The 19,157-nt window shown below is 42.8% G+C and overlaps 1 protein-coding gene across 1 annotated transcript in view; it reads right to left on the reverse strand.

Annotated features, from left to right (window-relative positions):
- Positions 1-712: 712 nt before the first annotated feature.
- PPL (periplakin) overlaps positions 713-19,157 on the reverse strand; it is a 64,927-nt gene continuing 46,482 nt past the window's right edge. Inside the window, exons 7-22 of the mRNA XM_018558599.1 lie at positions 18,834-18,995; positions 17,965-18,072; positions 17,585-17,680; positions 16,966-17,088; positions 16,443-16,589; positions 16,119-16,270; positions 14,994-15,088; positions 12,812-12,978; positions 11,579-11,757; positions 10,084-10,222; positions 9,600-9,793; positions 7,091-7,241; positions 6,228-6,311; positions 4,837-4,950; positions 4,651-4,743; positions 713-3,474 (exon numbers count right to left, since the gene is read on the reverse strand). Of these exons, the coding sequence (XP_018414101.1) occupies positions 811-3,474; positions 4,651-4,743; positions 4,837-4,950; positions 6,228-6,311; positions 7,091-7,241; positions 9,600-9,793; positions 10,084-10,222; positions 11,579-11,757; positions 12,812-12,978; positions 14,994-15,088; positions 16,119-16,270; positions 16,443-16,589; positions 16,966-17,088; positions 17,585-17,680; positions 17,965-18,072; positions 18,834-18,995 (4,668 nt within the window). The 3' untranslated portion in view covers positions 713-810. The remainder of the gene's footprint in view (positions 3,475-4,650; positions 4,744-4,836; positions 4,951-6,227; positions 6,312-7,090; positions 7,242-9,599; positions 9,794-10,083; positions 10,223-11,578; positions 11,758-12,811; positions 12,979-14,993; positions 15,089-16,118; positions 16,271-16,442; positions 16,590-16,965; positions 17,089-17,584; positions 17,681-17,964; positions 18,073-18,833; positions 18,996-19,157) is intronic.

Here is a 19,157-nt window from a genome sequence, read left to right on the forward strand (position 1 = left end):
AGAATTTAACAAAAGATATACAGAAAAAGAGGCTGTGACCAGCATGCCACGGCCCTTTGCCTAAAACAAGGTGTTGGGTTAGTAAATGTACCACCACAGACGTGTAACAGGACAGAAACTGCTTACCTAAACCATACACCCAATAATATAAATCACGTTTCTTCTTATAAGGCACAGGGAGAGAGAGAGGGAGAGAGAGAGAGTATACACCAAACACGCCTTTTGTGGTTTTGGTTATTTTACAGTCGCAATCTGTTCAGTGCATGTTTTGGAAAGATGCATTTTCTTTTGGCGTTTTGGCTTAAAAATTGCATAATATAACAAAGAATATGGTTACATAAAAAAATACATAGGCACTTCATGTCGCATATTTTGCATAAACTTGTGTACATGTTGTTTTGAAGTCGAGATCTTTTCTCTTATCGTTATAAATTTCTATCTCTTCAGGAGAATGACCTATAAAATAAACAAGATACACCTCTTCGATTTTTTTTTTTTCCCAGTTATCTGGATTTCAGGCTATAAATGCGTTACCATCTTAACCTAGAGCTCATGAGATCAGATTTTGGCCTGGGTAAAGAGGATGTTATGGGCTCAAGACAAAAGCCACGCTCACATTTTCATGTCTGGAGACTGTTAAGAACACAGCAGTATAATAGTGAAAGATTGTATGGGCATGGTTTGAGATAGTGACAGAAGCAAAGACATTTTGCTATTGATAAAAGGTAACAGACCTATTAAAGGGCAGCTGTATCTCTGTTCAATGTCCATATTTTGCCCGCCGTCAGCGGAATTACAGGCAGCTCAAGCTCACTTCCCAGAAACTAAGGCTGCAAATTCTTGGATGGACATCTCTTTGTTGAGGTAATTCTCGTATTGACGTTTGGTAATGCGCCCGTTCCTTAGGGCATCTTCTATGTTGAATTTCTTGCCCGACTTTCTATCGTGGATAACTGAGGAGTCGCCGTTTGGCCCCTTAATAGTGGTCTCTTCCCAGTCGCATTCCTGGCTTTGTAAGTTGACAAACATTTTCCAGTCGATCAAGCCCAAGTTGCGAGCTTCCTCGGGTGACATCTCCCGGCCAGTGTCAGGATCAATGACGACAATAGAACGGCGGAGATGGTTCTCTCTCTGTTCCCTCTTGACCTGCATGGTCTCCAGGCGTTTGTTTAGCTGTTCAATTTCTGCATCTTTGTCTTGAGAGATTTTCTGTAGACCCCTCAGCTCTTGTTCCAAAGAAGCCAAACGAGAATCTAGGTTAACGCCGCTGTCAACTTGAGTTAAGCTTCTCAGGCCCTGGGCTTCCTTTATGGTAATCTCAATCTCTGAATGCAGGTGGCGGGTCTCCAGCTGTAGACTTTGTTTTTCCATCTGAAGTTTGTGGACTTCCTCTCTCAGGTATTCCAGTTCCTTGTTGGATTTGGAATTGTTGAATTCTGTTTCTGAAAGATGCGCATTCAGGCGTTCAACCTCTACTTCTAAATCTCGCTTGCGCTTGCTCTCTTCCTCCATCATGCACTTCAGCCTCTGTATTTCTTGCTCGGTCTCTGCATCCTTCTCAACCTCTATTTTCTCTGTGAAAACGACCTTTTCCTTCACCTCCATCTTCTCCAGCGTAATGAGCTTTTTCCTTAGTGCATCCAGTTCAGTCTGAAGAATTTGCCTTCTGTGCCTCTCCTCTTCCACTTGAAGTTTTAGCATGTTGTGCTCTTTCTCTTGCTGGGGATCTTGCTGTAGGATGACCTTTTGCTTCAGTGTCACTTTTTCTTTTGTCTCAATCTCTCGCTGCTCCAGTTCATTCAACCTGTATTTAAGCCTCTGGATTTCCAGCTCTGCTTCACGCCTGGACTGTCGTTCTCTTTCAAGTTCTTCAAGCTGACGTTCAAGCTCTGACTTCCTCCACTGCAACTTGTGCAACTCCTCTTGCAGAGAATCCTTTTGTTTAAGCTCAGTTTGAATACTCTTCGAAAAACTGTTGAGTTCGGACTTCAACATAGGATCCTCTTCATATTTCACCACCTCCTGCTGCACCACTTTCTCTCTCACTTGCGACAGCTCATTTTCTTTCTGCCTGATCTTCTCTTCTTGGGTCATTCTTTCATTTTCTAAGTCAATGCGCTTCCTCTGCTCTTCAGCCAACTTGGCTCGTAAGGTTTCAACCTCCTTCTTGGTGTCAGGGTCTTCACGATATTGTAGAACCTCTTGAACCACCTCCTTAACTTGCACCTGAGGTTTGGTATCCATCCAGCTTTTTATCTCCTGCTTAAGCTGATTGTTCTCCAGCTCAGAGCGTTCCACCACCCTAGTCTTATCTAGAATCTCCCCACGGAGCCTCTCTAGTTCAGACAAGACCTCTGGATCTGTCTTGTGCTTTATGACTTCTTTGGTTATCTCTTTCACTTCAACTTCTGGACCGCGTGCTTTGAGGGTTTGCAGTTCGCTCTGGAAGATTTTCAGTTGCTCCTCTGAAGCACGATATTTCCTCTCTTGCTCAATCAGCTCAACCCGCAAGTTGGCCAATTCACTTTCAGCTTTAGGATCTGGTCGAATGATCTCGCGTACCTTCTCTTGGATTACAACTTTGGCATTATCCTCCTCCATAATACTTATCTTGCGTATTAGCTCAGTTTTTTCTCGTTGGGTAATGCGTATCCTTGACGTCTCGTCCTCGTACTGCCTACGAAGGTCAGATACTTCCCTCTCGCTAGCAAGGTCCTTCTCTACCTTCAACACTTCCTTTACTGTAATCTTGCCTTCAGCCATAGCTCGCTCCTTCTCCAAGCGTTTCAACTTCTCCTGTAGGAGCTGCAACTCTTCCTCCTCCTTTTGCCGCTGGGCATTCTCTCTTTGCATGTTCTCCTGGAGTATCCTATATTCTGAGGCCAGCTGAGGATCATTTTGAAGCTTAACAACTTCCTTCTCTGTGATCTTTTCTTGGGGTTTGTTCTTTTCTTGTGACAAGATTAGAATGCGTTCTTTCAAGTTGGAAATCTCATTCTGCTTTGTGCTCTTTTGTCGATTCATTTCCTCCAAGTCTTCTTTGAGCCTTCGGAAATCCTCCTGCTGCTCTCTGTCTTTCTCAATCCTTAGAACCTCCTTTACTATATACTCCTGCCCGCCTTCCTTTTGCTCATACTCTAAGGTCCGAACCTTCAGTCTCAAGGCTTCCAATTCATCCTGCAAAGATTTATTTTTACGCCCTTCTTCCGAAAATTTTTCAAGGACCTTATGGTATTCTTCTTCCAGCTGAGGATCTGGTACTTTCTTCAGAACTTCTTTCTTTACAATGGTCTCTTGAGGTTTCTGATTCTGGAGGTAAATTATCTCCTCCTGGCTGCTCCTAATCTCAGATTCTAGTTGCTGACGACGCTGCATCTCATCATCCAGCATATTTTGAATTTTCCAAGTCTCTGCAGGGGGTCTCTCAGAACGAACCATCTGGACTGACTCTTGTCGCATTTCCACTTCTGGCTGCTGCATTTAAAAAGAAAAACAAAACTTTTAAGGTTTTGTTAAGCGTAACATCACATCAATCTATACTGCCACATCTCTCATCACCCTAAATATACATCACTGAGAGTTCAAATGGGTTCTTCTAGACAGTTTTTTTAGGCCTTCAGAAAGCAGAAAACTTGTCTGATTAACCTCTAGTTGAAGCAGCCATTCCTCAGGCAATCTTTCACATACTCTAGGTCATTGTATAGTTTTAGCATCTCTACCGCAGAAATGGTAAGCATGCAATGCATCATTCCCAACATGGATCCTACACTCAGCCCCTACATGTCTACCTTTTTTTCCTTTTAAGATTTTGATCATTTTCAGATTAATTTTTTTTGTCTTCCCCTGCCTTGTCTCTATGTATCCTTGGAGCCTATTGTAAACCTTTTCGGACTGGGCATTGTTTATATGTCTTTCATAAACATACTGCTTTAAAAGGTCAATGTATAAAAAGCAAGCTTCCATCGTTGGCTGTCTGGCAGTTCACTAGCACAGTCAATGGGTTACAATGGAAGCCACGGGCTTACAAAGACTGTGGCCATTTTAGCTAGAAATGCCGTGTTAATGTCGGAGTGATGTCCCATAGAGATCTGATATTTCAATACTAGGTAGATTTTAGATGCACTCGTATCCAGAGATGATATTTCCCTGCTTAAAGTATATCTAAAGCCAAATTTTCTCCCCCCCTTTCAAGACAATTATCAAGTTTGTGGTTTTTTTTTGGTTTTTTTTTCCCCGTCAGCAAAACTGATTTTCCAAAGTCTGCTGGGGAACGGATGCTTTCTGGAGTATCAGTCTTCTGTGTCCTCTGAAGCTCTCATTGTTTCCCCCTCTGACCTCATGTCATTGGAGGAGAGAGTGGTGAAGTGAGGTCAGAGGAAGGTACCAGTGAAAGTTGCAGACTCAGGAACTATATCTACTGAGCTGAGTGTGAGACCCCCAATAGCTTTACCTTCCACCTATCCATACAGAACTTTCTACCTAGCTTTGAGGAGAATTTCTGTTTTAAGACCTAGACACACGCTTATTTGTGTTTTCTTGCAGTTTAACCCTGAAAGGCGACACTAAGCAAAACCTATTCTTTGCTTAATCCAAACTGTGAACTTTCACATAGAAGTAGCATAAAAAGCTAAAATGACTCCTATTTATTACCTGACGCAGTAGATTCTGAGCAAATTCCAGGGTCTGCACCCTCTGCTTGTTGATGGCGCTGGCCTCCGTAAACCTCGCAGACAAATCTGCCTCCTGTTGAGGGTAAGCAAGAGTTTTTATGGGTCAGATATGTTGGAGCTTGTGTTTTGAAAACTGTAGGAATGGGATTAAAAGCTTTCACAGTACCTCCTCCTTCACTTTGTTGGCAGGCGACAAGACTCTGGACCGTTTAGGATAGGAACTTCTCCTGTTCTCCACATCCAGGACCGACCGCAGCTTCTCAGCATCCAGTTCATAATCCTGTTCGATGGTAAAAGATGAGATAAGTGAACATGCAGAAATAGACGTCCTAGATGCTGAGGGGGAGCTTATGTTTCTTGTACTGAATTAGGCCTTTCTTTTGGCTGCCATGATCCTAGCAGCAGATCCTGTAGGTTGCAACTCAAATATTCAATTGTTTTGTTTCTGAACCCATAAATTATATCTGGCAGAGAAGTGCCTATATAATTGCAGTAACACCCATTTCATGCATTGTCTTCATTTTGATTGGTGCACTAAGGCAATACACCATAGTGCTGCAGTCCAAATTTTGTGATGCATCTGGATTTTTTTGGCTGTGTTGGCAGCCTATTATTTTCTATGGGCTGCCTTAATGCAATGCATGCATTATTGCACCACAAAAAAAGTGAATGAGCACAAATGCCTCAAACATCTGAGGAATTCCAAAAGCAAACTGAGAAGTGGATGGAGCCAAAGCATTAAAAAAAAAAAGTTGGGAATATAGTTTAGCTGATATTTATTGCTAGCAATAGATCTAATCACATGAACAGTGCTGGGTTTATAATTCTTTACTCCCCTGTGCCAGCTACTTTGTCACAGTCTCTTTGCCAATGTCTGTATAGGACACCTGCCCTACCCCATCATGCTGAAGATTAGAAGACATGGCAGAATTTTAGGTGGGCCAGTTGTAGATATGAAGCTGCATAATAAGTGGACTGTGCATGGCTAGAGAGTGCCTATTAAGCCCAGCACAATCCTTTTATAAACCTCTTTTTGTGGGAGGAGGATTACCCGAAAGTGCAAAGCAAATAGACGGTAGGTGCTAATGTGGATTGAGGTTTTTAGCTTGGTAAACCTTACATGCCAGTGTCCATGTAGACAGAGCCAGGAGCCCCATCTTTGACACCTGTGTGTATGAAACCCAAGCAGTCTTGGGTAGATTGGAGGTCCTATTAGCGATTTTATTGTTTTTTAAATCCCAGTCTGCCGGTTATACTGGAATTGGTTTACAAGTAGATGAAGGTTGCAAAATGTTCACCCAAGAGCTGCTACTATTGTGCCACCCTGAAAGAAAGCGGTGCAGTCATAGTTGCCATCTGTTCCCGAGTTTCATGGAGAGTCATGGGCTTGAAGCTTCATCGGTAAAAAAATATTACTAAAATAACCATGGTTTATATGAATGATCTCTATAAAGCCACCCCCCCCCCTTTTCTCCATCTTAGATCTTGACAACTCCTTTTTGATTGATGCTCTAAAGTAATATTTTATGCGGATTATCCATACATCTGGTCATTTACCTTCACTGCATGCTGGTATTGCTGTGAGCTGCTGGTCACGTGATCCAAATCTTGCTCACGGTCGGCTATCTCACCCACTAGTCGCTGCCAGAAGACAAAAGCAAAATGTACTAAACATTTGTTGATGACGAATATTCATAATGCAAGAATTATTTTATACATGGGTCGAACTCGATGGACTTGTGTCTTTTTTTTTTTTTTTTTTTCAACATAAAATAGAAGTCACCAGCACTCGATCATATGTGCAAGAAGTAAAGCACTTTTTATTCAATCGTCTTCTGGGCGACATAGTGACCACTATGTGAACCGACATAGTGACCACTATGTTGCCCAGAAGAAGGGACCCTGCATGGCCCCGAAACGTTGGCTGTTTGACGCATGTGACGATTGAATAAAAAGTGCTTTACTTCTTGCACATATCATCGAGTGCTGGTGACTTCTATTGCGGACTGTATCTGACACGGTGCTATCCGTGTTGTCACTTCAAGCACCAACCTCTCATCCAAGGTCTGTACGCTGTATGGAGTGCAGGTGATTTCGTATTGTTTTTTTTCAACCTGACTAATTATGTAACGTCTTAACAGTGTTCCCAATACCAAAAATTGTGTTGTTTTCATTTTGCTATGGCAAGGGAGAATCTGAGGACTTGCTACTATCGGCAACATAAACTTCTTTTTGACAGATGAGGCTTGTTAACTTTCCTCATCTAACAAGCCTTTGTCAACAAAGACTTTTTAAATATCAAAGGAGACCCCAGGGGGAGGGGAACAACTCAAATGTGCGATTTTTAAAAAGTGGTTCCATAATATTCACAGGAGGCTTGAAAGATGCCATGGAAATATTTGACATCAAGCACAGTTTACCCGTTGGTTGTTCAGTTTGGTCTCCACTTGCTTGACGCTGTCAGAGTCTTTGGGCTCGTAGTTGGGAACATCACGTAGCCACCCGTCAAGTTGGTCGTAGCCATTGCGGTAGTTCGTGTAGGCAGTCTTGGCTTTCTGCAAGGCCTGAGACCTAAATGAGAAGACGTGTAAGAATATGCAGCAACAACATGACGACACTGAGGTTTGACCTCTGCAATATCGTCCAAGCTTTTTTATATAATTTGTATTAGCCATTTATATAGTGATGCTGATGTATATATTGCCCACATATCTCACAGCGCTGTAGGAAGTAAGAGCACAGAGTGATATAATAAATAATACAAGGGGGGGGGAAAAAATACTAGGAATTTAAACTTTCCAGAAGAACCTACAATCCAAGGCGGACCATGGGCAACAAAAGGATGGTCTTTTTTTGGCCAAATTGGACAACAAGGTAGTATTTGTAGAGCAGCTTCAAACGAGCATATTCTGGGATTAAAGAGATTAGACAATTTAAAAACATCTGATCACTGTAGATAGGCGGAATTATTTCTGTAAAAAATGATCAGATTTGCCAAAGTAGGAACTTAATTTAGCTCAATGAGCTGCTTCGGTAATATTTGCCTGAAGAAAAGTCTTGGTGCATGAACAGGACCAGGGTGGTATAAGGAGCTTCTGTCAATTTTCAGGAGCAATTTAAAGTAGGGATGCGCCGATATATCGGCTGAAAATGGCACTTTTGGCTAAATGCCGAAAGTGCCATTTTCCTGCGATACATCGGCGCATCCCTGGTTTCTTTCCTCCCCGTTGGGCGCTGCTCTGTGTCCCAGCGGGGAGGAGAGAAAGTGACAGCCGGCCGAGCGCTGTGAGCGGCCGGTGTCTCTCCTTCCACACCGCTCAGCCATTCATTGCACAGTACGTCAGAGTGGTGTGTGGACGGAGATAGCGCTGTCACAGGAGGCTAAAAATATATTTAACAATTTTGAAAAATTAAAATAAAAACGTTTGGTTTCGGCCTGACAATTTTTTTTATTTCGGTTTCGTTTTTAAATTTCTATTTCGGTGCACTTCTAATTTAAAGCCCACAACCCCCTAAAAACTCCTTTAATTTCTCCTTCCCTATCGCCAAAATGTTTGCTAGAAATGTTAGGTGACCGAAAACTCTCAATTATGCTCATTCTTGCTATGGTTTCCCCATCCTTTGGACTTCTGTGCACACCTCTTCCTCCATTGTCTAGACAGGAATGCTCATGTAATCAGAGCAGTCCTGTCAGAGGAAAAGCTAGGACAAAAACCGTTGGATTAACCACACGCATCCACTGATGTCTATGGCCAGAGGGATAGATAAAAGAGGTAAGGAAGATTTCGTATGTATTGAAGAAGAGCTGGAGCCTTGAAAAGCAATACACAGAATTGTCAGTTTGACGTCATCAGTTTGGAGGAGGTATTTAACCCCTTCATGACTGAGCTTGTTTTTGGTTTCTGTTCGTAAATGACTGACACACTTTTGACATTTTTGCTGTGTGATTCTTCCACGTCAGTAATATACTTTCTTACAAAGTGCACCCACACATATTATATATTGTTTTTTAGAGGACAGATAGGGCTATATATTTATATCACATATGTGTGTCTAACGCCTCACTTAGCACAAATACAAATTAAAAAAAGAGGAAAAAACGTAAAAAAAAACCTTTTTTTTCCCAGTTTTGATTAGTATTTTTTTTTAAAAAACCAGCACTGCTAAAAAAAAAATGCAATACATACATTCATTTATTTGTCCCTTATTTTTAATTTTTTTACACTTTTCACTATTTTTTTAAATTTATTTACACTTTTCACTTTTTTTATACTGACAAATTTTATTTATTTAATTATATCAGGCAGTCATTGTGAATTAATCTCACTATTACTGCTTGATAAATTAATACAATTTTTTTATTATCAGGCTGCTTCAAACTTCAGAACAGCCGATAATAAGTTAGTGACACTGATCCTGCAGCAGTTCAGGATTCAGCTGTCAGTGAATGTTTCAGAAAACTTAAACATTCTACTTTCAAGAATAGATACATTATGTGTCTAATACATAACATTTTGTATCTATTCTTGAAAGTCAAAAGATAAAAAAAAAAAAAAACCCAGTATAGCTTGAGAGAGATATCTCTCGATCTATACGAGCTGTCAGAATGCCGGCAAAAGCCGACATGTGTGTCTGCTTTGCTGTGACTCTCAGACACCCGATATTAAGGTATCGGGTGTCTGAAAAAGGTTAACCCTTTCAGTAATGGATCTCTAGATAGTTAGACATCTATTACTGAAAGGTAACCGCTGATTCTCAGCGGTTAGCAGCCTTCTAGTGCAGCAAATAACTCGTCACGTACAGTGTACGTGACGAGTCATTTGGTCCCTTTGTGGCTGGACGGACAGTGTACGTCTCCTGTCACGAAGGGGTTAAATGATATCTGATGGAGCCCCAGCATAAAAACCAACACTCCGGAGCACAGCTCACCTGCTCTGAATCTGTTGGTCAAGCTGTGAATAGCGTTGGTTGAGTTTGGACACTTCAGCCTCCTGACGCTCAATATCGGGACAATGCTCCTGGAAACGATTGGCCGCATTCTGGCAGCACAGTTTGCTTTTTTGCAGATCCTTCTCAGCTTCTGCAAGGACACCTCTTCCCTTCTGCAGCTCGGAACTCATCGCCTGGAACGGTGAAGAAGATGGTCAGTGAGGTGATAAACCTCCATCATTTTATTCCTCTACTGGTAACTAGAGAATAACTATCCTTTTGGAGTTGAGAATATGAGATAAACATGACAACATAAAGAGACGTTCTGCAGCTTGTTGAACTAATGTAGTAAATCTTTAGATGATCAACCTCTTTTGAAAGCTCCTGTGATAAAGGTGATCCCCCTTTATTTCTAGACATTCTGCAGCTCGGTGTGGATTACATCCCAAGCACTACTTTTCCTTTCCTACAGCAATTCGCTTACCGACAGTTCCACAAGTTTATTGTCCACAGCACGTGGGTCCTCTGGCACAGTGTCATCCTGGCAGAGCTTGTTCTCATAGGTGGCCAGGAGGTCCTTGCTCTTCTGCAAGCTGCCTTCCAAACGATTGGCTGCCTCAATCCTATTAAAAAGAAAAAAATCCACTTCAGAGATTGACATCCACCTATGCTCCAGAGCCGATATGCAAGTGTATGGCCCATCAGGTGGGGTAGCAGCTCTGACAGCATGCTCTCCTCATATGGCACTGCTCCGAAATAAGATGGGGAATTGTTCCCCCTCCTACCTATTCCACTTCCCTTCCTCTTCACGTCACTTCCCTTTTCCCTTCTTGCCACCCTTTTCTCCACCCCTCTTCACTAGTGAGCCCACCCCCTTCTCTCCAGCCTCTTAGGAAAAATATGAATGTTTTAGTAGATGGTGCGGTGAGACCTTTCTCTACCACATTATGTTTTTCAGTCTGTTAAACACCTATAGGTGTTATAATAGCAATATGACCTCAAGAGGACGGAGGCCTTGTTATGACCTCTGCTTCATCCAGGTCTGCAGGAATCCACTGGGAGAATCAAGCCCCAAGTGAAAGGCATGAGTTATTTAACAGCTAGAGAATGCCCAAAACACAATAACCATCTTGGCTTACAGTAGTAACTGCTCTATTTCCAACAAAATCTTACGTCCAGTGTGAAGATGCTGACAAATGGGCTATATCTTTGCTGCTCTCGTCATCAAAGGGGTGCACTTAGGGTTACGAGTGAGATATAGGCATTAAGATACCCTCCTACTGCTGGATTTTAAAAGTGAAAACTACTTTTTGTGCATCAGTCCAACTATTCATACCAATTTAGTTCATGATGTGACCGATATTTGTTTTAGTGAGAGACTGACTTCCAAATGTAATAGCTACTATTAGGCCACTGGCCACCAATGTTTAAGAGGGTTCTTACCAATGGTTATATGTTAAAGGGGGGCTCCATTAAACTTGCTGTAAAGACCTCTAGCCACCAATGTTAAAGGGGACGATAACTGGTTAAACAGTATAGGATGAATGCAAAGTAAAGTTACCAATGGACCAACAAGTTGGAGGGCCCCACCAAAATTTTGCTATGGGGCCCTGTGCTTTGTAGAGTCTGAGTTGATGATTTGTGTTCAATTCAAATGGGTTTTGCATTTTCCTACAAGTCTATGGGAATGCAAAACCTGCTTGAAGCTGGTTAATTACAGATCAGAAGGTCAGCCATCAGTCAAATGATCCTGTGAATACATTCTGAATGATCTCAAACTGACGTCAAACCAATGCCATTAACACAAGCTCAAAGCCCATCAAGGCAGGCCCTTACTCCAATGGGGCCTCAGATGCTTCCTAGTGATACTGTGGGAATGCAAGCGGTTATTCCAAATGAAGTTAGGAGAGCAAGTTTGGCTTTATATTTACAATACCACAATTTTAAAAGGCTTAAAGTTGCCTTTGCTGGTCCCTTACTTGTCTTGGGAGCAGTTCAGAAGCTCGTTGACCTTGTCATATTTTTTGTTGGTTTCACTGATTTTGCTGCGCAGGATGGGCGTGCTGGAGACCTCTGGAGATTTGGACAGATAGACCTCGCACTCTTGAACCTTCTGAGTTTTCTCTGGCTCTATCCGACGCACATTATTGGCAACATTCTGCAAGTGAAGAAAAGATGTTACACTTTTGCAACAGACATTCTGGTTTGTCAGTGACTTTCGGTGAAGAAATAAGAATGGTGGTATGAAAAATACCAGATCTACCATTTACTGTATGTAGATAGCACTATCAGGAGGCGCAAAATGAACCACACCAGGGAGTCACTCTGTGCTTCTATCAGCAACCCTAAAATGTACCTGTACCACCTTAAAAAAAGGGCAGCGGTGGAAAGGCATTATTGTTTTGCTACAGCATACCTTAAATTTGCCATATCTCTGTACGCAGAGTGTCACTGAAGTCTGTAAAGGTCCTATGCAAATGCTGACTTGCTCAAAGTGTGTATTTGCATGGACGTAGGCAAGCCCCCAGCTGCCCATGTGATAGTGCTCAGACCGGTGATTGGTAGATTAAGCACTGTTTTGCACAAGGTGGGAGGGGTCGTTGGCATTCTCCCAGAACCTGGTTGTTTGCATCTTCAGTGGTTGCCCTGGCCGCATTCTGTGGGCATTCTGTTTTGGCCAAATTGGACAACATGGTAGTATCTGTAGAGCAGCTTCAAATGAAAATACTTGGGGGAGATATGACAAGTTAGGGGTTTGTTGAGGCACCTTATGATGGTGCATTCTGTTTTCACATAAGTTTCGCTTTCTATATTAATAGATATCCTTACAAGATTATCTTGCCACTGATGCCACGTATTTACGTAAAGATATGCAAGGAATTCACACGCATACATCAGTGCCCGATTTACTGCTGCATAATATGCAGTTTGCAGAAAACATAGAACCAGCTGCTTTAGTACATGCAACCAGTGCAACATAACGCTAATGTCCCACACACTGGGGCACATTAGGTGTGGAATACCATACACCCTAGATGTATATTCTTGACTTATGGAAGGACACCGTACAAACATGGAGAGAACATACAAACTTAATAATAGCAGTATTGCTTGTGGCAACCAAACCCAAAGCTTGGCACTACCAAGCCACATTGCTAAGCGCCAAGGCAGAATGGTGTCATGCTTGTCTCCTGAATACTCTTGACACTTACCTTAAGCTCATTCAACCTCTCTGAGCTATCCTGCACAGCACGATTCTGATCCAGTGGTGGCCGGAGTTGGGAACTGATGGCTTTCTCCTGCCTGTCCAGATCAGAGATGACGCGGTCCAGTCCGGCAAGCATCTGTCGTCCCTGTGTCTCCTGGGCATTGGTGGTAGCTGCAGAAGAGTAGCAGGTGGATAAATAGTTAAGAGGTAAGGGGGCTAAACCCCGGACATTGCATACAGAATACCCTGCGGATTTAGGGGTTTCCCAAGCTGTATATGATCTCTGGCTGGTTGTGTTTAGGGCCTCATGTCACTTAGATACTTTTATCCATAGAACAGATGTATTTAAGGTCTTGTTCACATAACCTGTACAGTATCGTGGTCCTAAATACAAAAAAAACGAATATGCAGAGTACATCAGTCCAAACAAGAATTCCTCAATTGCTTGTCTGACTGCATTTGCCTACAGACCATAGATGATGAATGGCAGTGCAGGGAGGGATATAGTTCCCAAACGATTGTTCTTACAAACCATTGTACAAACATAAAAGGTTTTTCGCCTTTACAGAGGTGGGATGCTGCGGGTGCCAGTTCTCTTGGTGTGGTGGGAACATTAGTGGGCCGTCAATGGGTTCCCTAAACAGGTTCAGTCAGGAGACATCTGGGGAAACGTCCGGACGCATGAACATTCCTTGACAGCTATAGGCACCTTTAGCTAAACTGAATTGGTTGTACAGTGGTACAGGAAGTTCGGCGTTCGCGAACTCCGCATCGGGCGACTAACACAACCGAGGTACCACTGTACTGCATTCTAGTACATAAAGGCCTCTTGTGGAAGAGCTGGTTGTAGTTTTAGGTTGTTGTGGAAAACATTACAAAAATACAGAAAATCCCCAGCTCACCTGCCAGCTAGCCTGCAACCAAACTAATTGCCCTGTCAACAGTATGCGTTAAAATCAGAGGCTAGCTGGCAGGCTGAGGCTGGGGATTTTCTGTGTTTTGTATTGTTGTAACCCTTCCCAATGTGCACCCTGCCGTAAAGGCTAGTTATAGATTCATGCAGGTACCATGTTTTTTCTACTTTGACTATTTTTGGTTGAGAGGACGCACTGGGGTCCCAGCGTGCATTTTTGGTTGCTGGGCCTCCAGTGCGTCCCTGCACCTTATTAGGAGGAGTTGGCTACCTCCTGGTACACCTGCATGTAATTTATTGACTGCATTAATATGCTCACACTTGGAGACTCGTATACATAGAGTTAGGACCACACCTTGCAGAGGTGCCTTGGCGCGGCGGTGTGGCTTCTACATATTTTTGGCCAAAAGTTTGTGCAACTAAAACCTCCTGATTTTAACGCATACTGTTGACAGAGCAATTAGTTTGGTTGCAGGCTGGCTGGCAGGTGAGCTGGGGATTTTCTATGTTTTGTATTGTAAGCCTTCCCAATGTGCACCCTGCCGTAAAGGCTAGTTATAGATTCATGCATGTACCATGTTTTTTCTGTTGTGGAAAACATGTTGTGTTCACCTTGGACAACCCCCAGACACTGGGAGCTAGCTTCTAATTTTACCGGTACCGTCTTTGATCTGCAGCTAAGTTGCAGCTGTCACTACTGCCAGATTATAAATCAGTGGACACGAAGTGCCGGTAACATTCTACAACCAGTCTCCACTTTTACTGGCTACAGTGCAAGATGGGTGATGAAACTCTTGTAGAAATGCAGATACAATCGCTAATTAGATATGCATTGCCATGCATCAATAATCCTTGAGACTGTATTTATAATATAGAACTGATGGACTTGATGAAATAAGGGCAAACGATAAAAAAATAAATACCAGTCATACAGGAGAGGAAACCAAAAAAGCCATGACTATCCTGTAGCAGGATAAAATGGTGAACCATTATGGCTGCACTTCTGCATACTTTCCCATAATCTTCACTACTGGAACCACAGAGCTGGTGCCTTGTAGTGACAAGACTACAACTATAAGGCAGGAGGACCATCATCTCTGCATTTTTGCATGCTTTCCCATAATCCCCAGATATTAGAAATATTGAGCTGGTGCTGCCAGTGACATGACTATCCTGCTGGAGGTTAAACTGCTGCCTCTAGATTGTCTCTCATAACCAAGTGTAGACAGTCCCTATAGACTAAAATATAGGCTGTACTGTGTCAGTACCGTACCTGACGATTCCCGCTTCACGTCCTCAAGGCGCTGGAGGAGAGCTTTCCTGCTGCCTGCTGCTTTCTGCTTTGTGGATCGGTACTGGTTCATGAGACTAACCAAAAAAAAAAAAAGGTTAGTAAAATAGGGGCCCCATCTATAAATAATTCAGAATAGTAATCAGCCTTTTGTGTAGGAAGGGCTAGAACAACTGTAAGGTTTTTATTGCTTTCCATTGGTGTGAAATAGAAAGGCATTTTAAGAATGGCTGTTTTGTTTACATTCAGCCTGTCTGCATTCTGCACTGTAAAATGAAGAGAAATGCATCTGCAGACTAGGACCAGGACCAAAAATTATTATTATTATAAAGTATTTATATAGCGCCAACAGTTTGCGCAGCGCTTTACAATATAAGGAAGACATTACAATCACAATACAATTTAAGACAAGATGGTAAGGAGGGCCCTGCCCCTGAGGGCTTACAATCTAAAAGAGGAGGGGGAAATGATACATGAGGTAGCTGTGGGAATGAATTATGTGAGAATGTGAAGGATAAAGATCCCCTTGATGTGCATTCTGCTTTTTCACAATTGGTTGGTAGGAAATCACATGAGCAGGGATCATCTAAGGCAGGGGAAGCCAAACTCCGGCCCTCCAGCTGTGGTGAAACTACAAATCCCATGATGCATCTCTCTCCGGGAGTCATGTCTGTGGCTGTGAGAATCTTGCGATGCCTCACGGAACTTGTAGTTCCACCACAGCTGGAGGGCCGGAGTTTTGCTACCCCTGATCTAAGGGCTGCCTTTTTCCAGACGCCAGTGAGCTGTTTTTTAGTGACAACCTGGCTTCTTCGTGCCGCTATAGAATGTGGTGCAATATCCAAATCTTTGTTGATGGCTTCTGACTTTGAAGGTTTGGAATCAAGCAGGAGAAGCATAATGTGTCATTTTTATTTGAACTCCTAGCCTATTTAGCAGTGTCCAGATCTGGAACCCGGATGGGACTGCAGATGGCTGAATATAAACAAAGCAATGTTTACACAGGTTGCGCCTGTGATAGCAGCTCCTAGAAATAGGGGTGTTTTATACGCAGTCGCTTGTTGTCCTTGGACATATTAAAAAAAGCTATAGAAATCAGCCAGTTACCTGTCGCCAAGTGCCACGGCTTCAGGGTCAGTCGGGGGGATGTTGAAGCAGACGCCCGGTGCAACCAGCTTCTTCCCATTGCCGTCTGTGACCTCCCACTTTTCCCCCCTGTTGTTCTTCAGAGTGTACTGTGACCCTCGTCTAATCTCACCCTGCATTGCATAAAGCAGAAGAACTCAGAGTCAGCATAGAAATGCGCCATAAATACATATAATAGAAATCATAAAAATTGTGTTTTTATAGCAGCGGTCCAATATCACACCATTTCAATCATGTCAGGCTAACATTGGTTTCTAGTACAACACACAAGGGAGGACCTTTTACCTCGTCGGCGTAAAAGTCACATAGGGCCACCACCGGGACAGGCTTCAGTGGGGTCTCCCGGCGGAACTTCAGGGGTACCACCTGGTGACTGTGCTTCTGGATGGATTGCACAACATCTTCGTACTTATCCAGAGCCTTGTCCTGGTCCTAGAAACAAGAGCCATGAGGAGGGGGTTATAAAATGAATGTAGAATTATGCTTGCTAGAAATATACTGAGCTGTAGAAATTAAAAGGAAATCTAAAATGAATGTAACTTCAGGCCATCTGCATAGTTATACAAGGGGATCCCCACCTCCCATAGACTTGCTTCTAAACCACACAGTGACCCTAAACTTTCCATAGAGAACAGTTGTATGGTCAGATATATGCTGTAATACCAGATTTTAACACCAGGTCAGGTTTAGAATTCCAGGTTTTTGTCCACAGAGATATAGGAGTGGGTGGACTACTTTACACCATAGAGATGCCCTAAGCAGGTAACAGTTTGTAGGGGAATCCTATTAAACCTTGATGTGCACCTACCTCAAGTTCTCTCAGCTGTGCTTCAACCTGGTATTTGTCTTTGAAGTCTGGGCTGTACTTAAGGTCCAGGTCCGTGTCCACTTTCTTCAGCAGGTCCTGGCTATCCTTCGCGTCTCTGTAGAACTAAAGGAGTAAAGAGAAGACCACATGAGATAATCTGAACTTTAACTATAAAACCATATCAGAGTCCTCCAGGTGAAAATAAGAAGGTACTGAGGCTTCCCATCTCAGTTCTGGCAAGACTGGGCCACTTTTAGGTCGCCCAGCCTCAATCATCCTCCAGGGCCTGGTCACAGTTATGACCATTGCAGATCCTACAGCTAGACCATCTGGTTACTCGTGAGACCTATATTACTTAAAAATCACAAAGTCTGAATGTTCAAAGTAAAAAATAGAGACATAGTTACATAGTATTTGAGGTTGAAAAAGTCAAAGGTCCATCAAGTTCAACCTATTGTGTGTATGTATGTGCATAGGAATCTAAGATGAACGTAAATCACCTCCAACATACACCAAACTCTGGCCATATAGAGTCACATCAACATCCCCTATGCAACCTGAAATTGGACCAATCACACCCAATGAAGGACAGCTGGGAAGTACAACGTGGGTCTCTCACCTGGTGGTAGTCCTCCATGTACTTCAGATGGCTCTCCTCACAGATCAGGAGGTTTAGATACTCTTTCCAATCGGCATGTACAGCATCCATGTGGGCCTGTAAAGAGACACATTATTCAGATGGAAGAAAAGCCAAAAGAAGAAAAAGCAGAACATGGATAAAATATATTGCTGAAAATTATAGCTAATTTGCCTACAAACGTCAGGTGGTCATAATAATCCGGCCACTCAGTGTATATACAATATATATATATTTATGAAAGAGTGTGATAAGGCTATACTTTCCCCATTGTATAGTCATAGAAGAGTATAGTCCTCTTCAGCAAGATATGCTGCAAGGCAAGGACTAGTTTGGTGTTGAAGTTTGTAAAGTATTTTTACCTCTATTGGGACCTTTGCCGGGTGCCCGTCTGCCAGCACCTTCTCGCCCTCTTCCTGCAGCTTGTTGATTTCATCTTCTTTGGATTCTAGACTCCTCTGGATAAAGTTCTACGAGAAAAAGAGAAATGATCATTCTTTTAAAGAAGAACTCAGGTCTGTTTTAAAAAGTTGGAGATTATTTTACAACCATGACCTATTCCAAATCAGCATGTAAATCAGTTAATACTTAGACTGGATTCACACTGTTCCATATGCGCTGCAGGGCATGGTGTTGCACACGCATGGGTGTGGATGGACCCATATAGTCTCCCTTTGTCTTTCACACTGAACTGCAGCGCATACATGTGATCCATCCCCATAGGAAAGAATGGGATTTCTATTTGACATGCATTTTATTGCAGCAAAATGCATGAGGTGAGGTATAGGCCTTTTCAGTGCCTGGAACTCTCATGAACTATATAAGCCAGCTGCTGGTAACTTCACTCTCTTGTGGTCATCGCTTCGTTCATCAGCTTCGTCATGAGCTTCGTTCCTATGCGATGTACCATTCGGCTGTGAGGTGTTACCATTTCTCTTTATTACTCTATTCATGAACAGGAACACATTTATTACAGCAGAATGACTGGCATGGTAAGGTGTGGATGACTGGGAACCGAAGTGCAGAGAATATCATCACTGGTATCCCGAGTCATAAAATGCTAGGCTGTTTAAATTCATCTCCAGCATCTGCCAAACTAAAATATCACTTTTTGGCAGACTGACCCCTCAAAAAGCATGGTTCTAAGATAACACATACATGCAGTGTAGGTATAGAAATTCCCTCCAGCCAATAGAGATTTTGAAGTCCCATTCCTGATCTCCCAACCCACCTCATATTGCCTCCTGCGGCTGATGTAGTCGGTATTGCGGTCGCTCCAGTCATACTCCATGCGTTCCTTCTCTTGTTGGTCCAGCCAGTACAGCTCATTGGTGCAGCGCTGCATGTAGTCCTGCAGGCTGCCCAAATCCCGCTGGCGCTTCTGGGATGCACTCTGTGACATAAAATGGGAGACCGTCACTGAACAGCAAAAGCACAAGAACACGACTAGAGGTTCTGAAGGACCAGATACAATATTGATGAAAATAAGAGTTTTTGTCCTATTAATATAAATGGATGACCGTGCCAATGAGGAGACTTGATTGTTAACCCCAAA

Source organism: Nanorana parkeri, unplaced genomic scaffold (assembly GCF_000935625.1).
Source record: "Nanorana parkeri isolate BGI_ZX_2015 unplaced genomic scaffold, ASM93562v1 scaffold347, whole genome shotgun sequence".
NCBI lineage: Eukaryota > Metazoa > Chordata > Amphibia > Anura > Dicroglossidae > Nanorana > Nanorana parkeri.